This window comes from Dinoponera quadriceps, unplaced genomic scaffold (assembly GCF_001313825.1).
Source record: "Dinoponera quadriceps isolate SergipeBrazil2010 unplaced genomic scaffold, ASM131382v1 scaffold1252, whole genome shotgun sequence".
Taxonomy (NCBI): Eukaryota; Metazoa; Arthropoda; class Insecta; order Hymenoptera; family Formicidae; genus Dinoponera; species Dinoponera quadriceps.
Window position 1 is genome coordinate 608,742 of NW_014555363.1, and position 20,906 is coordinate 629,647.

The window sequence follows — 20,906 nt, forward strand, 5'->3', positions numbered from 1 at the left end:
AAGAGAGAGAGAGAGAGAGAGAGAGAGAGAGAGAGAGAGAGAGAGAGAGAGAGAAAGTACGAGGTGCGTCGAAAATAATTAACCCTCCCGACCGGAGGGGGTGCCTCCGCGGGAGGGCGGGAGAGGGGGAGCGACTTAAAGTTAATGAAAAAACTTTCGCTGCAGTGGCGGCTATACCGCCGCGCTATTTCTTAGCCGTCGCAGCTTTTCTGAAAAAGACATTCTTAAAAATCTTAATTCCCTCTCTCTCAGCTGTACACACACACACACACACACACACACACACAGAAGGGGTGTGTGCCTGGTGTACCTGCCGGACGAATGGCGGTAGTTAAGTCCGACGCGCGCCGTGGGCACCTCCGGGGCGAATAATTTTCGCGCGAATCGCGTTTCTCACGAGAGACGGGGAGTTTTCTGCCGAGCGAGTTTCCTCCCACGTTTCCCCACTGTAATTTCCCGCTCGATTGTTCGCGTCGTTCCCGTCGACGCGGAATCACGAACGGTCCGAAGCTTCGCCGCGATGCTTACGCGCGAACGCTCACCGCTTGAAGTATCGGACGGTACCCGCGAAATCGCGATGGTGCCCGGAAGTTCGCGGCGGCTTATCTTCAACGATGCGTCGCGCAATTGCAGTTACGCCACGACGGGTCGCGCGGAATTGCATGAAAGGCGCGGATTCGTCGTTCTTTTGTTCTCGATCGACCTCGTCGATTCGCACGCGACCGAAGGAAGACCGCGAGATTCCTTGCGTGATTTCGCTTTTACGTCGTCGTCGCCGAATTGAGAATCGTCGAGATTTCAAAGGTCTTATCTCGATTTCGTTAACGCGATCGCGTTCGTTCGCGAGATCGCATAATCGCGTCTTAAGCGGCGGTACGCGCCTGCGTAGCCTTGGGGAATCAGTTTTACGCGAATCTGCTTTACGAGGGATGTCTTTTCACTTTACGGCCATACTTTATTAACACGATTATTATAAGCATAGTTAACGCGCGCGTTTTTGTGCTCGCAATTTAATTAAAAATTCTATTACGGGACCGGCGCTTTTCTCCACTCGCGGCCGCGCGAGCGAGCGCGCCGAAACTGAAATGCTCCTGACAAATGTTGTTAGTCGAAGCTACTGGCTTGTCAATACAAAATGAGAGTTGCTACGCAAATGTAACGAGGCCAGATTACCTGTTGTACATGAGGATATCCGGTTTCCAAAGCTTGTTCGGCGTAATTCGAAGGTCCTTCACACCACCGTACTCGGACTCGTTCCACTGAAGGTTGTAGTCCGTCCACTCCTGCGAACAAAGAGAAAGGAGATCACTGATTACACCATGGGATTAATGGCTCGATCGATTTCTGCGGGGAATGCGACTTTTCACCTCAAAACGTCGCTATTTTGTTATATTATATTTTTGCGCTTTTAATAATTATATCGGCACAGACAATAGTGAAATTCATGCGGAAGTAATTTCATTTGCTTCGCGTTAGATAATTGTACAAAGTGCAATCACGAGCACCGTTTTTTTTCTCACTGCGTCATTTATGCAATTACAGTTTTGTTGCTGTTGGCCCAACAGCGGTGAAAAACTTTTAAGTATTGTTCAAATCCGACGATAAATTCCAGATTTCAATCGTCAAAGACCTTTTTGTTTTCTTTCAAAACAATTTGCAAGCGTCGTCTAATTTTCGTCGGTCTGTGTGAGGAAACCCTCTTTAAGTGTCAAGACCGCCAAATAGGTTTGAAATTCGAAAAAATACATGTTTAGAAGATAAAGGCAGAATGGTAATCTTCGTAATACGGTCGCCATTCCGTGTACGTGCATGCGCGAATTACACGTGAAAAATACCAAGAATTCGGATGACAATAATATAGATAATCTGAGGTGCTATTAATTTGGATTTAATTACAAGTACAATTTTGCCGTTTAATAAACGCGATGAACGTTCCTCCGAGTAATCACCATTATTCGAAATAAATGCTCGCGTAATTTTCAATTTTCGTCCCTCTGACCAAAGTAATATAATTACAAAATCGATACACGCGCTTGACGTTCGCTTTGACGTTTACATTATCGTCACGCGCAGTTCGAACTGCAACGTGCATAAATACTGTAATCGTTATAGCCAATAAAGATAATTCACGGTAAAAATCATGCATGCACACAAGCGTGCGGTGTACAGTTTTTGCGCCGTCGGAACTTTGTTTAATTCCATATTGTGCAATAACTGCGCACTCAGTATATATGCACGATAAATATTAAATAAGTGTATTTTTTGATCCTCCGCCGCTTTGTCGTCAAACGTTCGGACACGTGCTCTTTGATCTCATAGTTTATTGTGCGCTTAACTTTCCACGTGGACCCAAAAAAGTTCGACCTCGCGGAATATCACCGATAAGACGCGTATTATATCAGCTCTCGAGTGTTCCGTGGTAATAACGGCGCAATGAAGGACTCGCCGTCGTCGCCCGTAGCCTTTAGACGCGAATAAATTTACACGAGTTAATTAATCCCCGTTGCACGAAAGATTAATTATCCGTGCAAATTCTACCCGCCGGCGAAGTTCGCATAGCCCTGGTAACTTGAGCGGAAGTGATCGAATTTTGCGTAACGGCCCGGAGAAAGTCGACCGTGAACTCTGTCTTCGAATTAGTCGTCGGGGCGCTCGTAAACAAGCGGCGCAGGACTCTCTTCTGGATCGTCGAGAGCCTCGATCTCGCGCCGGCAGAAGTTACGAGCCACGTTCAGCGGGGCGACGATCGAACTTTCTCTCGCCAAGGCTCGCGTCTCAACGGCCGTGAGATTCGGTGATCGCGAATTATTGCTTTCTCAACGACGACGCGACGTGCGCTCTCGCGGGAAATCCAAGGACAAGATCCGATTATACTCGAGTCTAGTTAAATACGACGTTTCGCTCGGAACTATGAATTGTCAACTATCAATTCTCATCTACTATGGCCAACAAGCAATCAATTTAAAAACTAAAAAGCAATTTAAAGGAAAACAATTTACTACAGAGACGTCTGTGTGCGACCTTACGACATTTGCAAGCACCCAATAATATTTATCAATTATAATGCTACCTGGAAAACAACTTATTACGACGCTGAAACAACGAGAATAGAAATTTAAGACATTATCAGAAACAAAGGAATAAATAATAATAACAATAATAAGGACAATATTATTAAAATTATTCCAATTTGGCCTATTCTACTATCTTAACTCCTACCACGTTGTAGAATTGAAAGCCGAAATTTCGACTCGGGCATGATCGGACGGAAAAGCACGACGCCACCGCCATGTTCGCGCGAGAACGTTATGTGCACCGAGTCATTTAAATTAGAATTATCGCTAATTTCACGCCGAGCGTGACTCCACATGCACCATTTGCATTACTCATGCGTGCGTGCCATATGATAAAATATACAACGAACGTTTTTAATTCGACGTCGCCGCGTCGCCGCTCCTGTTACTTCACAAAGAGCGCGCGATTTATGCGCAAAATTACTATGCGAGAAATGTATTACGGCCGGCGCGCGGAGAAAGACAGCCGGAAACATCTCGTGAACTCGATAAATCTAATTTTCCTGGCAGCGAGCGAACTTCTCGTCCGGTTACGCGAGAAGGGCGGAGAGGAGCTTCTCCTCCGAAAGCGTCGACCCTTCGGCTCAGCCCGGATATTCAACGGAGAGTCACGTTGCCGTCGCTAAATATTCATCGCTACAAGTCGCGGGCCGACCGTGGCGAATCAGAAAACTGCAATCCCTCGAGTGCGAAGTTCGCGAATTCGGGGGTAAAGCCGCGACCTGGTTTCACGATCGCGGCGTAGGGCAGCGCGTTTCATAATGTATACTTCAATTTCCGGTCCGCGGCGTTTGCTCATTAGATTACGCGGCTGAATTGCACAAACGAGAAATTTAGCGCTCACTCGGCCGCTTATTCGCGAGGCGAAAGTCTCCGTCGGCTCGACGACGACGACATCGTTGTCGAGCGCGCGCGCGCGCTCGCCGAGATTCCCTCGAGTTCTGTTCCGTTTCCGCGCGATAGACCCTGCGTTTCTCACGGAAGCGGGACGTAATGAAGGCTACACGCTACGTCGCGCGGCGACGTTTCCCGAAAAATAAAATTTCATCTCGCCGAACGACCGGCCGTCGCCGTCTGTTTTATACCCGCGGCGTGCCGTTACGCCGGTACCGTTGAAAATCCGCGCGTCGGACCGCGTCGAAATTTGCCGAGCAAATGGCCCGTGGGGATTGCGAGCGGCGCGGATTTTTAACCGTTCGCGGTCCGAAATGGAATCGTAAAATGGAGCTATAAATACTTACTTATTCGATATCTCGCGTGTTTCTCGCCGGCTCTTGTATCTCGACGTTTCAACGGTGCTCGGCGCATCGGTGGTCGCCTTTCATCGTTTTCGCATTCGATCGAATGTAAATCATTGCAACGGCCCTCGAGATATACAATCGGTGGGCAAAGAAGGGCAAGTAAAAACCACCCCGGAAATCTTTAGTATTGTGAAAATTATACAAATTTATCGCAGACGTTTTGATCCCGCTTTCCGATCCTCTTCGGCGCATATAGAAAACTTAAAAGCAAAGAAACTAATAAAATGAAATAGAAATGCACAAATCAAAATTGTTCGGATTACAAATCGTGTCTAATTACGTAAAACGAAGAATGCCTTCGTTATACTTGCGATTCAAAAGACTAACCTAAGCCGGTTCCAGGAGCGAGAATGTCCGTCGATTTTCACAGATTAATGGCACAAATGTGTCTTGCTTTTTATCCGTAATTTTACTAATCTTCTGCCTCGTTGTTCCAAAAATAACGGTCTTCGTATTTGAATAACAACGATCGTCTTTGAAATTTGGAAACGCACGTTGATATCTTAATTTTCTCTTTCCCCGTGCGATTTGACGGATGTCTCGGAAACATTGTTCAAATTAAGTGTACTGAGCGGGGAATCATAAAAATTGAATTCTAATTATTCAGCACACGTGCCTCGCCACGGCAGAGCTCGCGGATATTTACCGAATTGCGATAATATCCATTGATAAATAGATATGATCAGTATAACTTACAGTGTGTTGACAATTCTGCCTAAATGTCGACGTTAACTTCGGCATGGGCCTGTACGCGTGTGTGTGCGTATGCGTGTGCAACTATACGCGAGAGGACCTCGTGCGTTTACTTTTTAATCGATATACGCGCTGCCATATGCGGCAGCGTTAATTTTCTAAACGGTGTACCGGCGAATCTGCTCGATCTACTTATTTAACACCCCGCTAAAGCAAACCTCCTTCACTTCTCCCTCCTCCTCGCCCACTCCGTCGTAATATGGTTACGTAGTTATGCGGTAACACAGTTTCCAAGTTGGTTGGAAAATCTCTAAGGAAAAAAATGCGTCGCGTTGTTTCACCAAGCTAGTTTTACAACGAGTGGCCGGTATGCTATTACTTAACTTCGCGTACCTGCGCTCCGCTATGTATGTGCCGCGATATTTAACGAGCCATAACCGTCGCGTTTTCCACCATCCAGTTAAGCCACCTTAAAGCTACGATCGCACCCTTTCCACGTCAAAGCGAACGTGCGGAGTGATGCGGAAGAAAAAAATGAGGTCATCGTTCGCGACGGTGAGCGACGCTGTCGTCGAGGAAGATCGTGCAAATCGTATCCCCGAATGAGGATTTCGTCCCTCGATGGAAATTCATTTCTCACGCACCGAATTTCGCGCATAATCTGGATGTTTTTCTGGGGAGGAGGGCGGGGAATGGTAATTTGATTACGGGTGAAAGAAGAAAACGTACTATTTCTCGGCTGTTTGCGGAAACGAGCACGATGCCTCCCGATGAAAGTTAATAAGCGAGATGATTCGCGAGGGAGGGTCCGACAATTAAAAGGGAAAAATACGATAATGCTCGCGGGAGCGCTTTCCCGCGGAGCGTGACGGAACTTCGCGAGGCGTATATCGTAAGCTAACTTCTATTAAAGTTCGGATTAAGTAAACGTTTCGGGCGCAGCAAGCTTCGGTAGCACCGAGAGAACGGATCCGCGCGTCGATGCGACGCGTGATAAATAAGCCATTTTTATACCGTGCGGCTATAAATTTCCGGAATCCATAATATCAGCGTGAGCATTAGTGCCCGGCGGTTTATCGGGAAATAAAGAAGCCTCCCCGTGCGAGCGGCGAGTGGACCTCCTCCGGAGCTGAGGTGCCGCGCGGCAGGAATCGCGCGAAACCTACAAGCCGGAAGTTACGAAGCGGAGAATAAAGTTGTTAACTGATAAGCGATAGCCTGGCCCGTTAGAGCGATTTCACGGAGGCGCTCTGGCGGCCGTTGTAAAGGAAAAAAGCGCCGGGGTCGGATCTTTCGGAGCCGGAGAGGGTGAACTTTCGGCGGATTTTCCCCTCTCCTCCCCTCCGCCGTATGTGCGGGAAACTTTCATCGAATCAAACTTTCAGCCATTCGTCGAGCCGCGCGGCGACTTCGCGATATTGTAACAATTTCTCGTGTCTCCGCGTTACATGCAAGGTATAACATCGGTTACAAACCGGACGCGAAGCGGTGGTTCGGCACGCTCACGCGCGAAATAACACGCCGTATCGATACGAGAGACCAACAAGGGAACCGTCGGAAGTGGCCCTCATCGATTTTGATGGGCTTCGGATATGTTGTACAGCGGCGAAAAATAAGAGACCCGTGTTTTTTTATGCGCTTATCTGCGCGTCCCGGGGTTGAAACAACCCCTCGAAGATAACTCGGATATTTTCGGCGAATATATCATCGGAGCTGTGAAGCGTATGAAAAAATATTTTACGCCAAGGTTTTACGGTTATTTCGCTCTCGCTATGCTGTATATATATTTCGATTTTTCAAAATTGTCAAACTTTTTTAATTGACCCCCTTTCTCTATCCCCTATTATTTTTGCAAATAAAAACGAACCTTAGAAGGAGAAAAAGAATATCGAATCGCCGAAAATTCGTTCATGTACGATAACTCTGTTTTTTCAAAAGTACGCAGAGAAAAAGGTTTCTTTGGGTTTAGTGTACGTGTTTATTCAACTTGGATTTGTTTAATATAAATAACATAATGTCAAGTATCAAATATCATTTTGTTTGAACGAAAATGCTGTTGTTCCATTAGAACAAACAATATTGTTTGATGGGAAAAACAGTATTATTTAGAGGAAATAATACTTCGTTTTCAATAAAAAAAAAAAAGAATTTCATTATATATATTAAATATTGTTGAAACAAAGAAGTTCTTTAATATCTTTCTAAAATAATATTACTTCCGTCAAATAATTTATCACTTGTCACAACTATTGTAATGCTTCGATGGAAATACAAAAGAAATATGTTACTTAACGCAAGGATACTCATCGCTTGAGAAACCAAACGATCCTGTTTGGTTGAATCAAACATTCGTTTATTCGCTGCGCTCCGAAGGACAAATTTGCTTCCATTAAAGAAATTGTGTTGAATTCAAAGCGATCTTTTTTTCTCTCTGTATACATAAAAATATGGCTCCTTTATATCTCGCCGCTGCGTGTAACCAAAGTCTATCAAGATCGATGAAGAAGCACTTCCGACGGTTCCGTAAGAGTCAAGATTGATTCGACCGACGACGCACAGCCGGTGCTTCTCTTACATTTGCCCCCGCGATATTACGAACGCGCGAGCGACGCAGGCGAGGGGCTTTAAATCACTCGCTTCGCTTCGTTCGCCGTTAATGCGAGCAAAATAACCGCCGATGTTAGGAGTTAACCGCAGCGTGCTAACCCGATCGTTGAGCAACGCGTTAAGAAGGCCGTGAATTACGGAGGCGTTCTTCTCGCGACCAGAATAGTATGCGCGGCAACTCCGCACACATGCTATCCATCTCCGGATGGCCACAATGGGTAGGCGTATGCATTCTACCGCCCTCCTCGCGCGCACATTAATGCAACGCGTGCTTCGGGTTAAGGTCGGGGGGTGGCTATATATGGCGATCTTCCGAAACCGCAGCCTCTACCAAGCTCCCACACAGTCGTGACACCGCGCTGACCGGAGCGGCGGCGATTCCGAGGATCGGATTTGTCCGCGCACTGAGATGGTAAATTACGCGGCGACGGCGGCGGCGTATATTCCAAGTTCGCGAGTCCTGATTTACAATCGTCGGATCGTCCGAGTTACGGGAATTAATTGCAGCGAGCCGTTTCATAAAGAGCGCCCCGTTTAACTATTTCGCGCGTGTTCACGTATTCCGATCGGTAATATGCGATTCTCAGCCGTATTACCGAGACGGTAATATTTTCTCTCTCGTTCTCCTCGCGAAATCTCTCTCTCTCTCTCTCTCACGTACACACATTGAAATGCGTATTTGTCAGCTATAGTCATTTCAGCCTGTTTTATTTTACCGTGTATTTTTTACTTTTCTTCTTTTTCCCGGATTCGTATACCCCGCACGGTCAGTTCGTTATGTTTACCATGCAAATATTTGCATATCGACTTCAACGTCCGGTCTGATTATAGCTGCTCTTACAAATTCGAGGGACACGCATCGCTAATTTCGCGTGTTTCGCGTGGGACTTGATTCATTCTACTTTTAGGACGTTTTGAGGCTACGAGTCTCGGCGACACGCGTCAGGCGGAGTGTATAAAAATGATTTCCAGCTTGAAGTATCTATCTCGTATAGATTTACGGATACGACATAGTCATATGCGGATGAAATATGACGTCGTATACAGCGCGATGTAAAATCGTAAACGTCTGAGAGACAAAAAATATTCGACGTCCGGTAATTCCGCGAGACTGAAAAAACGTGTTCATAGACGAGGCTTATTTAGGCGGTTGTCTAACAGACAAATGCCGAACGATTGTGAGCAGACAAAAGCGAAGTTCAATCGTCCGTGTCATTACATAACTCGACGTTTGCGTCGCAAAAAGTCGCGGTCATAAAGCTGTTATCGTCCGTTCTCGTCGGGATAGTCCGTACGACCCGCTGTGTGGCCGGAGATTATATGGGTTGATTATGTCGCCACGTAACCGGCACGGGCGAAATTATTGATCTCGTTAAGATGATTAGAGTTACCGGATTACGGCGAAGGAGATTGCGCGGATCGGGTAAGTTGATTTCGGACAGATTATATGCCGACAGTCGGGACAACTCTTGCTCGCATGCGGATTGTCAATTCCGCGGAACGGCCAGCCCCGAAGACCCACTGAGTTCTTCCACGGAAGACCTGCGATTCATATTTTATACGACACACGGTACGTGCAGCCCGTCGTGTTTCCCTGGCGGAAGAAAGATTGCGCTCTGTATTCTGTCTCTGTGTGTGTCGAGGATGAGAGGCACCTACGCGCTATTTTGTCGAAATTTTGTCTCGCGACGATCTCGCGACGATAATTTCAGAAACGTAACAGGCCGGGAGACACCGATACTTTCGACATCTTTTCCAGCGTATCGACGGGAAGCGACAGTGACATCCGCGGGAATTTTTCGAAAAGCGACCAAAGTGCAGCATGTCGCGTTACGTTGTATCTACTGTTGGACCGTATCAACCGTTTCCCGAGTTTGGATTACTTCCGCTACGATTTTACGTGCTCCGCGCAATCGTTCGCAAAATCTCCGAGCTACTTACGTTATTAGCCCCGCAGGGAACTCCAGGTAATTGAATGCCGAAGATACAGTCCGCTTAGTCGCTGACTTTTTCAGTGCGCCGAGAAGTTCACGTTTTTCGCGGGACGATAATCTTCGTTAAACGATACATAACAGCCAGATGTTACAGCTGAGCTGCGAGAATCTGTTATCCGACAGTTCTTAAAAAGGCCCATTTTATACTACAACTACCTTAATCAAAGAAATGGCAGACCGAAAAACCCGACGAATTTTTGCAAGCCCCTAAAACAATTGGATACTCGCACAATGCAGCTTGTGATTCTTGCGAAAGCTCGATCGATAGTTACCTGCCAATTTCGGCCAGCTAATTATCGTTCGAATTACCATCCGACTAGAATCGAATGCTAAACTAATTCCGCTCGCTCGCGCCGGACTGACATCGAAAATCTCGCATCTAATAACGACCCGATGCAACGTCCATCGTGAAATCTTCTACGGGATGGATAATGAAACAGTCTCCATCAAGGCCGACTTAACGAGGCAGCGTCGGGTGTGTTCTATGCACGGGAGCCGCGCGACACGCGGCAATTAATTCGGTTTTCGGGACGAAGTGCGAGAGCAGGCGCAAGTCAACGGGTGGACACGCAGTATCGTAGTGCAAGCCGACGTTCTACAGGTAGATAATCAATTTCGCTCGGCGCGCATTTATAAGCTTTAACGTCGGTTAACATTAAACGGAATATTGTTTGGCAGTTCGCCGGCGGATTTTCGCCGCAACGAATTTACAAGCCGGCCGCAATCGCGCCCGCGCTCCTAGAGATGACCGGTCATTAATTAGAGCGCTGCTGGCAATCAGTCATGTTGACTCGGTTGACCGCTGACGATTTGTTGTCTGATCGACGAAACGTGTTTGTTTAACGACTGCAGATTAAACAAACCCTTCCGTACCGTGAGATTCGCATCGATACGAAGGATACGCACGCGCGTATACGAGCGAGCTCACGCGCCTCGGAGCTCCGACGATTTGCGAGTTCGACGACGAATTTCCGATGAGAACGAACCGTTACAGTTTGAAGTGCCCCGTAACGCCGCTTCGTTTGTCCGATGCATACGTGAAATTTCGATCCCGAGCCCTTCGTCTTTTCATCGATCGCGGCGTTCTGCTCTCGGAGGACCTCTTCTTCCTTTTCAATGCATTATTATGTATTATATATCTCGCGTCTCGATGTAACAGGCGACGTACAGGGGCAAGCACGTAAATTGCATTTTCAAATCCCGACCTCGCAACGCTTTATGCCTGCGCGCGCGCGTATCAGCGGGGGATCCCAACCGTACGTATGGCCGGGTGTACGCATACCAATGCATGCACGCTCCGTGTCTTTATATTCTAGGCTTTCGATGCTCTCCGCACCGAGGACATCGAGTGCATCCTCGAGGAAGGTCTTATTGGTCGCTCGTAAGCGCTCCCGTTTCTTATCCATTTTTTTACGGGCGTATGTGTCTCTCACTTTAGTTCGGAATTTACGGTGAGGTGATTCCCGCGAAAAGTGCTCGAACTTTCTTTGGGTTTCGGCTCCTTCGTGCAGAAAGAAATATTTTCTTAGAACTGTACTCCGTAAATTTCGCGGAGTGAAATCTCGCCCTTAAAGTAGAACGATGATAGATTCGTTCGGATTCGGTCGATTTTTCACTCATCTAGAATGCATTCTCCATTCTGAATCGTCGAGTGAATATTTTCACTCGAAATTCAAGAGTAAATCTAACGTATTCCACCGTCACAGGAACGTATTGGCTGCGTTCAGCGAAGAAAGCAGCTTTGCAACTGTTGTAAAATTCGTGAGTCATGTGCTCTTAATCCTGGTTGGATTCAAGAGCATATACCAATCAGATTCACGAATTTTACAACAATTGCAAAGCTGCTTTCTCCGCTGAACGCAGCCAATTACTCTGGTCGATTGAAACATTCGCTCGTGTGGAGTCGAAATCCACCCTATCTTGAGCGAAACATTTCACTCTTGCGATTTCGAGTATCGCTTCGAGTGAAAATACTATCATTTTTCATTTATTTTGAATGAAATTTAGAGTGCAGCTAGATGTTGGACGCGATAATTTACATCTAAGTGCGGAAGGCCAAAATTGTTCGACATTGTAACTTATGTTCCTGTCATTCAATGTAATGTAATACGTTAATTATCAGCGTCACACATGTGTGACGTATTGATCTCTTACCGGAGACCAGTGTCATACGTGTGATATATTATGTAAAATACTCAACTTGATCAAATATCTATTATGAAATCTATTATTTAATAATCCAAGTATTAAAATTATTTAATACATTTTATATATGTACATGTAAATGCATGTATCCGCTGTATCAACTATAGCTATTAAAAATATAGTGAAGAGTATTGTGAGCGACGTTTAATTTGAGCAAACGTGTTAAATTACCCGACATCTAAAGTTGGCTCTTACTAACCGAGTCTACCTTACAGTTTCTTTATCTTCAGAGCTTTTAGAAAAATCTGTCACGCAGACTTCCGGGAAACGCGACTTTCGGTTGATGAAAGACTCGGCAAAACGAAGCTGTAAACCGTCGCAATCGTTTTGAACGTCCCCAAGGCGTTATCCGAAATTCGCCCACGTATTATTCCGCGCACGTTGTGAAACAAAATTAAATTTGATAAAAGATCGGCCGTATATCGCGCAAGCGACGCTATGTTCCACATATGTCACGCGCGTGATATACGTATCCGACCGTATATACGCAGCGCGAGCGTTCGTGATTATTAATCAAGCTTAACTTCCCAAATGCGATGCGACATTAACGGCTAAAAATTCACGCCTCACAAAAGTCCGATCTAGTCTTTTACGAACAGCTAAACGGCGCGCGATCTAATATCCCAGAAGGTTCTGGGCTCCGTTTACGTTTATTCAACACGATCGTAGCAATCAGGTCGAAGCGGACACTGTAGGGGAGGGCAGGTTCGCGGGCTTTTCATAATTTCGATGTTAGAACTTTTCAGGCAATTAATTGTTGCGACTGGCTATACAAAAATCATAGAGACAACTCTGTCTCTGTATTTTTACGCCAGGCGCGATTTGTAAGCCGGAAACTGTACATTCGCAGCCGTATATTTTATCTGCAAACTGTATATTTTGTTTTTATAAATCGAGATACGAACACGATTCATTGTAGTGAATTTGTTCTGGTAGCTGGGCTTAACATGAAAATTTGCGAGAGGCACGAAAATTCACTCGGCGCATTGTTTTTAAATCAGACTCTTTTTCAATCGCAATATTTTCCCGATTTTAATGAAACCCGGGGGAAATATCTGTGCGACGAAAGGAACACTTTGCGATTCCTTCTTCATCTGTTTCTCTTACAACAAATACACAGACTGGCCCCTCCAGGCTATCTGTCTCGATTTTCTCGGGACATATCGCGCTGGCAAGAACAGTCACGTCCGATTTCTCGTTAGATCGCGCCTGTTGCCGCGTCGGAAAATACTGCCGCGTGATCGTTAACGTTTGCACTTGCTGCTAGCGCGTTGTCCGGACAATACGGAATATTTAACGCGATACAACGATTCCATTCCATCGGGTTGGTAGGCGGTAATCCCACGCAGATGTCGAATGCGAGTGCACTCGCTGTGCCTTTGACACCGTATCGCATTACAATGGCGTTACAGTTCGCGGTTGAAAACAGATAATGCCGCTTTTGCTCTCGCATTTCTATAATTGGGTAACTCGATTTCCTGCGAGCTCCGAACGCAAAATGCACACGGTTAAACAAACATGCCTCCCTCCCCCCTTTTCTGCCGATTTTCCGGAAGACGGCCGCGTTCCCGGATTTCGCGCGGTCGTGAGATCACGTAATTGTGATCGGGTGAGATGATGTAAACGTGAGATAACGAGTGCGATTGCACGCGTCAGAGAACAATGAAACATTCGCTCCTCCGGTAATCCGGTCCCTATCTCGTTTGATCACTCATCTCTCTTCCCGGAAGTCGTGCCTCCATTTCGAGCTTCTTCATCCGCCGACTCTTCGAAGTTTTCCATTTTACCGGCGCACGCTTCACGCTAAATGCACTACTCGCCGTATACAGCCAAGATCCAAAAGCGCGAAGCTAGTTTTCAACTCCACTCGAGCTTTCAGTACGCCCGCGTGAAGTGCATTACGGGAATGGGTTATCGGCGGGATTACACTCGGCGTGATTCTACGAATGAGTAGGTTATCCGGTGCGAATTAACGGCTCGAGGGGCGCTTCTGATCAGCGACGTAGGTGTAACGCGGCCGAGAGATGGAAGGAGACGCGTCATCGCGGTCATTTTCGCGCAGGTTAATGATAATGCGCGGGTACGCTTGCAATTATATTTTAGGGGCCATTCAACGATTATACCACGCGAAATTTGAGGATTTTTACTCTCCTCCCTCTACTTCGTTATATTTAGTTATAAAGTATTAGGTTGGTGCGTATGAAATGTCGCATTCTCTTTACATGCGGACGTTTTCCTCCCTGTTTTCGTTATACTTTTGTATTTGGCATAACCTCATTCATACTCGTATTGTCCATTGCCAGAGACTCATTTCAACAAAATAGGTTTTCTCGAAGGTCTTCCCTTTTTTATTTCTTTTGAGTTTATTACCGATATGAATTCTGCCGACATTCGCGTCATTTTCTTATATGAGTACAAACTTGGTAATAGTGCTGCAAAAGCTGCACGCAACATAAACCAAGCGTTTGGGGAGAATACGGTTAACAATCGGAAAGTGCAGCGTTGGTTCGAAAAATTTCGGACTGGCGATTTTTCACTGCAAAATGAGCCGCGCGGAAGACCCAAAACGTCTGTGAATAATGATGACCTGAAGGCTCTAGTGGAAGCGGATCCAGCCGTATCCACGAGGGAACTTGCTATCAGGATGAAAGTTGACCATACAACGATATTGAGACACCAAATTGTACTCCCATCGCTTGTGAATCGGCATGGCCCGCTACTGCTCCATGACAACGCTCGGCCGCACACATCGCACAAAACAATTGCGAAACTGAACGAACTGGAATATGAAGTTTTGCAGCATCCACCATATTCACCGGATCTCTCGCCGACCGATTTTCATTTTTTCAAGCATTTAGAGCTGTTTTTAAGAGGCAAACACCATGAAAATGAAGACAGTCTAAAAAACTCGATATCAGAGTTTATTAATTCTAAAGACCAAAATTTTTTTAAGACAGGCATCTACGCTTTAAAATCTCGTTGGGAGAAGTGTATTGAAGCGAATGGAGCATACTTTGATTGAATAAACAGCTTTTGAAGAAAGATATACAGTTTTATACAATCACTTAAGAATCCGACATTTCATATGCACCAACCTAATATTTGCTCCCTCCTAATATTACGTGGAACTGCCCCCTCCCACCGACACATAGAATAAGAAAAAATAGCTTACAGTCATATTGCGGGTAGTAATTATTAGACTGCACGCCACTATGTTTCTCTGAAATACAAATCATTTTTAGACATAACATCAAACCAATTACTTTATTTTATAATTATGACCAGTAAGAATTGTGTTTTCTCTCTAAAGGAATAAATTAAAAAAATTTAACATTCTTATTATTAACACAGAACCGTGTCAGAACTTATTCACCAAGTGTAACCAAACGTGTCACAAATGCAAACGAAGTAGGTAACCGCGTGCATACAAGTTATGCCGTCTAATGTGACGTTTCATGGCCTTTACTCGCAAGCCAATAGATCATCCCATCCTCTTGTGTAGTGTGTTGTAATTGTTGAATGGCCTCTTGCACCGTCTCATGTAGTCGCGTTGACATCTGTTTCCGGTTAGAAAATGAGTAATCGGACGTTGATGTGCGCGAGAGGCGTTCTTGGCCACGATCTTATCGAGATTCAACGATTCTCACATATTACGCTCGCAACTTCGGGAGGAACCGCCGGCTCGCGAGATAATACTGCAATTACGACGACGCTCGGAGGGCTCGCACGTTCTTCGCCGGAACTTCGAATGTAAACGCGAATTGAGGATAATTACTGTTGAAATTGTGACGTTGTCGGGTTGAGTGGTCCTGCAGGACGACGGAGCACGGGAAAGCACACTGCTGCAGTTCAACAAAATTTCGGATGCACATGGTAATTAAGGATAATTGCTTGCGAAACGTTAACAGGATCCACGTAGCATCCGGCAGGCTGCGCGGACAGCTGCGGAGCGCTTGTACGAAATTTTGGATGTGGCAAATTAGAGACAGTGGCAGCGAAACGATTCCACCCTTAGTCGCATCAAGATAGGGGATTCCGCTACAAGACCCGAGCGATTCGCGCGCTGATAGATCTCGCAATTGGCAATGGATTCATGCCGGCTTCGCGTTGCTTTATTTCGCGAGCGATGCGATTACTCGCACAAATTTTCCGTTCGCGCGATATTCCTTCGTATTGATCGGAACGCACGCGCGCGCATGCAGGACGAGATGCGCCGGAACATTTGCAATTACTGCGACACTCGAGTCGAACACAAGAATTTCGTTGATTCAACTAAATGGGTTTCTCAGTGCACCGGACGCGTTCCGAGGTTCATCGAGGTAAGAGCGCTGCAACTTCTCTTCCACTGATTGTAGCAATCACGCGTATCCAATATTTCTCTAATATAATATTAAATAACCTGCGAGAGCGCGCGGGTCGGCAGGGTGATATCATAGCTTCAATTGTACCTCGAGCAGCGGGGAGTTGGGTGCATTTGCATACCGGCGAAATTGCGAATGTACCGGTCGGGATCGGAGCGGGAGGACTGCTGGATGGAATTGCGAAGCTCGAGGGTGAGCGCCCGAGCTTTTCACCGCTATCGGCTCGGCGAACGCGCCTAACGAAGGATTTCCGGACGTGAACGGCACTTGGTAATTGGAGACTTTACCTCAGATCTTCGGCGCGAGTGTTACGGCACTTTCGCGATGTATAGAACGCTAATATAGGCAGCCCCTCCCCCCTCTCTCTCCCTCTCTCTTTCTCTTTGCCGCTATACGGCCATGCCTCGGCTCGGCTCGTTAAGCACAATCGAGATGATTATTCGCGTTTACGTCTGGACATAATCATCGGCACAGGCTGGCGACAATGCGCGCCGTTCGCGCACGTAAATGTTTTTACTTAATTACCGCGTGTCTTGAGACGTTCGCTCCCGACGTCATTTATCTAGGCAAATAATGAATTCCGCCGTAAATTGCGTCTCTTCCGGGACGGTTTAATTTCGACTGCGGCGTTGCATGAATTCGCGATCGTTTAAGCGCGATCATCATATCCCATTATAAAGCGAGCGACAGAGCGAGAGAGCGAGCGCGGGGGTGGATCCCGGGCGGCGTAAAATGGGAACAAGAATTGCCGCATTACGATACGGGGAATACCATTCGCGGGAATAAGGCGCGCGGATACAATCGCGCGGGGATTCCTTTCGAGATTAAGAATGCCCGTCGTGAGTAAGGTTACCAACTGTATTCCTTTAAGAGTATATATACTCTTTTTGGGGGGGGGGATAAATGTATTCTTACTTTTTATGTATCGGAGCCAAATGTAACCCTTTTCGACTATGGCCCAGTTTGTTTTCGAAAAATAAGTTCTCTTACTGGAACACAATCTCATTCATGATCTCAGACCAGCAGCGTCGGATGCGTTTCAAAGTGCATCGCGAAAAAAGTTTTCAAACGTCTGTGGAAAACAACGCTTTCCCATCAGTAATGCATTCACCGTGTATTATCGTTGCATTTAATATGGCCGTGAGTTGCCGATTCTTCTCAAAACCGAGAGTCATCCTGAATCGAAATTTTAATGCTACTCTGACACTCTTAAGGATAGTTTGCGTCTACTTAGACGGTTTATAGATTAGTAAAAATCTACTTTGACGATACGACACTTTTTATCTTCAATTCTAGAGATTGAATTTTAATGTTATTTTCAACGACCTATTTTGACGCGAAAACAGAGAGTTTAAGACATCATCATGGTCAAAATAGTGGTTTTGTTATTAAAATTGAAATTAAATTGATTTTACTGTCTTAGCTCCTATTATGTTGTAGAATTAAGGATTCAACATGGGACAAAAATTTCGAGATTCAGAATAATATAAAAATACGCCGATTCGAGTCGAGATATCCTAACTGACAGTGAAAGGTATTATTGGAGTTGTGTATAAATGTCTGTGTTTAAAAATCATTCCACAACGTGTGTGATGAAAAATTCTTAATGGCCCTGGATCTAGTAAATGTCCTTAGATCTACAAATTGTATATTCTTTTTCTGTGATCCAGGAATGGTAACCTTAGTCTTGAGTCGCAGCCGATTAAAGAATGCGCGCGGCCGCGATGAAAAGCGTAGCCGTCGTGCAGCGCAGCGACCGTTCGTGCTATTCTGTTATTGTTTCATTATATCAACTCTGTGTGTAAGATGTGCATCAATGGCGGCTTCGCCGAATCGCAGAATTAATTAAATTCAGAGAAAGAGAGAGAGAGAGAGAGAGGGAGAGAGAGAGAGAGAGAGAACGACGCGGTCGTCCCCGGGCAGACAATTCATTCTCCACGGGCGAATCGAACGTTCTCAGAACAATTTCAGAAATTAATTGCGTACTAGTTCTTTCCAGAGGAAATTATCGGGATTTATCTGCGAAGTACTGCATTGCCTCGCCTGTGTCTCTCTTGTGTGTCTGTCTACGTGTACGTTCACACGGACGTGTACGTGTGATACCGGCGAATCGACATTTTTATCTATACTAACACACCGACGCAGGAGCGCGGACGTGCAACTGTAACTGACTGTTCGAAATGTAATTCGTTAACGATTACAGCGCAATTACATCTCGCAGTCTCGTAAGCAATCGCAATAAATGGAGTACACGTTTAAATTCGCATCGACGGGCTGTTCAAAGCGACGATAAATGCGAATCGTAAAAGCACGCGGAAACGGTCAAAATTGCAAACTCGACGCGGAGAGAACGCGCGCGCGCGCGAGTATCGCTTTCTCGATATCATCGGAGTGCAATTGCCGTGCCGCGCCTCACCTTGCCCCACACGCCCGTCGCTCTTCCCCTCGCGGGGATGCATCAAAGTGCAACTACAATCTCGGAGAGCCATCGCCAAGTGCGGAGGAACTTTCGCGGAATATAATATATACGTAGTACGTAGCGGAGCGCACGTTTATGTACGAGGCACTAATCTGCAAGTGGAGCTTCCACTGGCAGCGATGTGTGTCTCGACTCGAGAGATATGAAAGAGAGAGAGAGAGAGAGAGAGAGAGTTCTCTCTTGCACACGGCAGCTTTCATGTCGAACTTCTTGAGGGCACGAACTGGCGTTCTCCGCCGCTTGTCAGCGACGGCACGAACTTTGTCCGGAATTTTTACGCGAGCCGACTAGGCTCCACCAGGTCAGGCTCGACTCTCTCTCTCTCTCATTCTTTGTTAAAAGTGTCATTGTGCTTGCGCCGTCTGTTTCCTGCGGAGAAACGCGTCTTCCGCTTTCGGCCTTCTTACCCGAATCGTAACAAGAGGCCCTCTCTACCCGGAGAGAACTCCCTTCTCGCATCCCTTTTTCGCTCGATACACGAGCTGTCGTCCAGTGTGTTTCCGGAAACACGAATAATAACATTCATCTCGCGAGACAAACATATCGTTACGTATACGTGTATATGTGTAGCGCGCGCGCACGTGTAATGCAGTCATGCGCGAGTACCGACACGCCCCAATTTTTTACGCGGCACGCGGCACTGCTTTTAACCTTTCGCGATGAAATGGATCACAAAGGTTATCCCGTCGGACGAGTTATATTTTATTCGCGCTGCCAAGACCCGCGTCGTTTTACACTTTTAGACAAAATTTCATTATAAAGAAGAGAGATGGCCGGTAGCGATGGTGAAAGAGGATTTCTCTGAATAATCACTTCCGTTAACGCGTATCATTATTTACGCGGGCATTTACAACGGCACGTTACCGGCTGCAGTACGGTAGGAGGGCGGGAGGGTGGGCAAGGGGGTCGTTTCAATACCGGAACATTATGCGTCGGGGATCGCCAGCGCCAAAATTCAAGTCTGAATTAACGTTGTAATGAGGCGTAAACCTGCCGGTGCTGCGAAAGACACGTTACGGCGCAGCGAACAGGGTGGAGACTTCGCATCGATAATTCGACGAGCGTTCGCGCGACGCCGACGAGACGACCGTCCTGATTTTAATCACGCTAAACGATCGCCCTCTTTGCCCCCTCGCGCTCGCAATTAATACGACGCGTTAAATCGTCCGGTCGTAAAAGTTTCCGCGCGCATCTGGGCGAGCTTGGCGAATTCGGGACGGGAGTCTACAATTTTAAAGGCTCCGCGAGAGCCCGCTTATCCGTCGAGCTGACTCGAGGTAGTTACGTAGTACGTTGCCGATAATTCGCAGCGGCAATCATAGAATGAGGCGCATCCACGTGGAAAAATGACTGTTCGCGAAGACAGAAAGAAAGAGAGAGAGAGAGATAAAGCGAAGTCTCGGGAGTTTCGTCGCGCGGAAATAAAGGCGGTAAAAGTCCCCTCGCCTTGTCGTACACGACGGAGAAGAAGAAGAAGACGGTCCGCCGCAGTCTATTTTCTACGAGACCGACGTTGCTTTAGCGGAGGCCGCGGAGTGTGAATCTCGAGAGTGAATTACCACGCGCGTCCGACATATATTAGACGCCGTTCTAGTTAATTAGAAGTGACTAAGACGCGGTACATCCGTTTCGCCGGATGCCTCGTCGTCGTAACGAACACACGATCGTCGTCTCCACGCTTTCGTCGCGCGACTGATCGTCCATTCGCGAACGGCGCCGGATTCCGGTCTTCCGGTGTCGCGATGTTAACGCGTTTAGAAGAGCGACGGCCGGCTTATCATTCTACACGCGTCTCGCAGATGAATCTACGCTAATGCCGATCGGTCGTGATGGATACACGTGTGTGTTCGTGGTGCGTGCGTCGGCCACGCACTCTCAGGGATAATCGCGCGGGGGCGGTCGGCGTTGCGAGCGAGTCAGGTCGGAGGTTAACACACAAGGTTAACGCGAGTGCACGAATGCACTTTGCGGAGATTAGATAGGTGGAAGGACACGAGAACATCGCCGTCTCTGTTCTCGCATATACAATATACGCACACACACACACGTACTCGTACATGTGCGCACCGTGTATTCCAGACGTCGACGGCACGCTCGCGTTGATTATCGGCCCTCCACGAACGATCGTCATTAAGCACTCTCGAACTTGAACCGCGCGTTCGTCGACGCGCTAAAGACGAGCGCGCGTTACG

The 20,906-nt window shown here is 46.7% G+C and overlaps 1 protein-coding gene across 3 annotated transcripts in view; it reads right to left on the reverse strand.

The window, feature by feature from the left end:
* LOC106743983 (neuronal acetylcholine receptor subunit alpha-7) overlaps window positions 1-20,906 on the reverse strand; it is a 243,509-nt gene that overhangs the window by 137,944 nt on the left and 84,659 nt on the right. For all 3 annotated transcript variants that reach the window (XM_014618347.1, XM_014618348.1, XM_014618346.1), the window contains exon 5: window positions 1,174-1,283. In XM_014618347.1, the coding sequence (XP_014473833.1) occupies window positions 1,174-1,283 (110 nt within the window). The remainder of the gene's footprint in view (window positions 1-1,173; window positions 1,284-20,906) is intronic.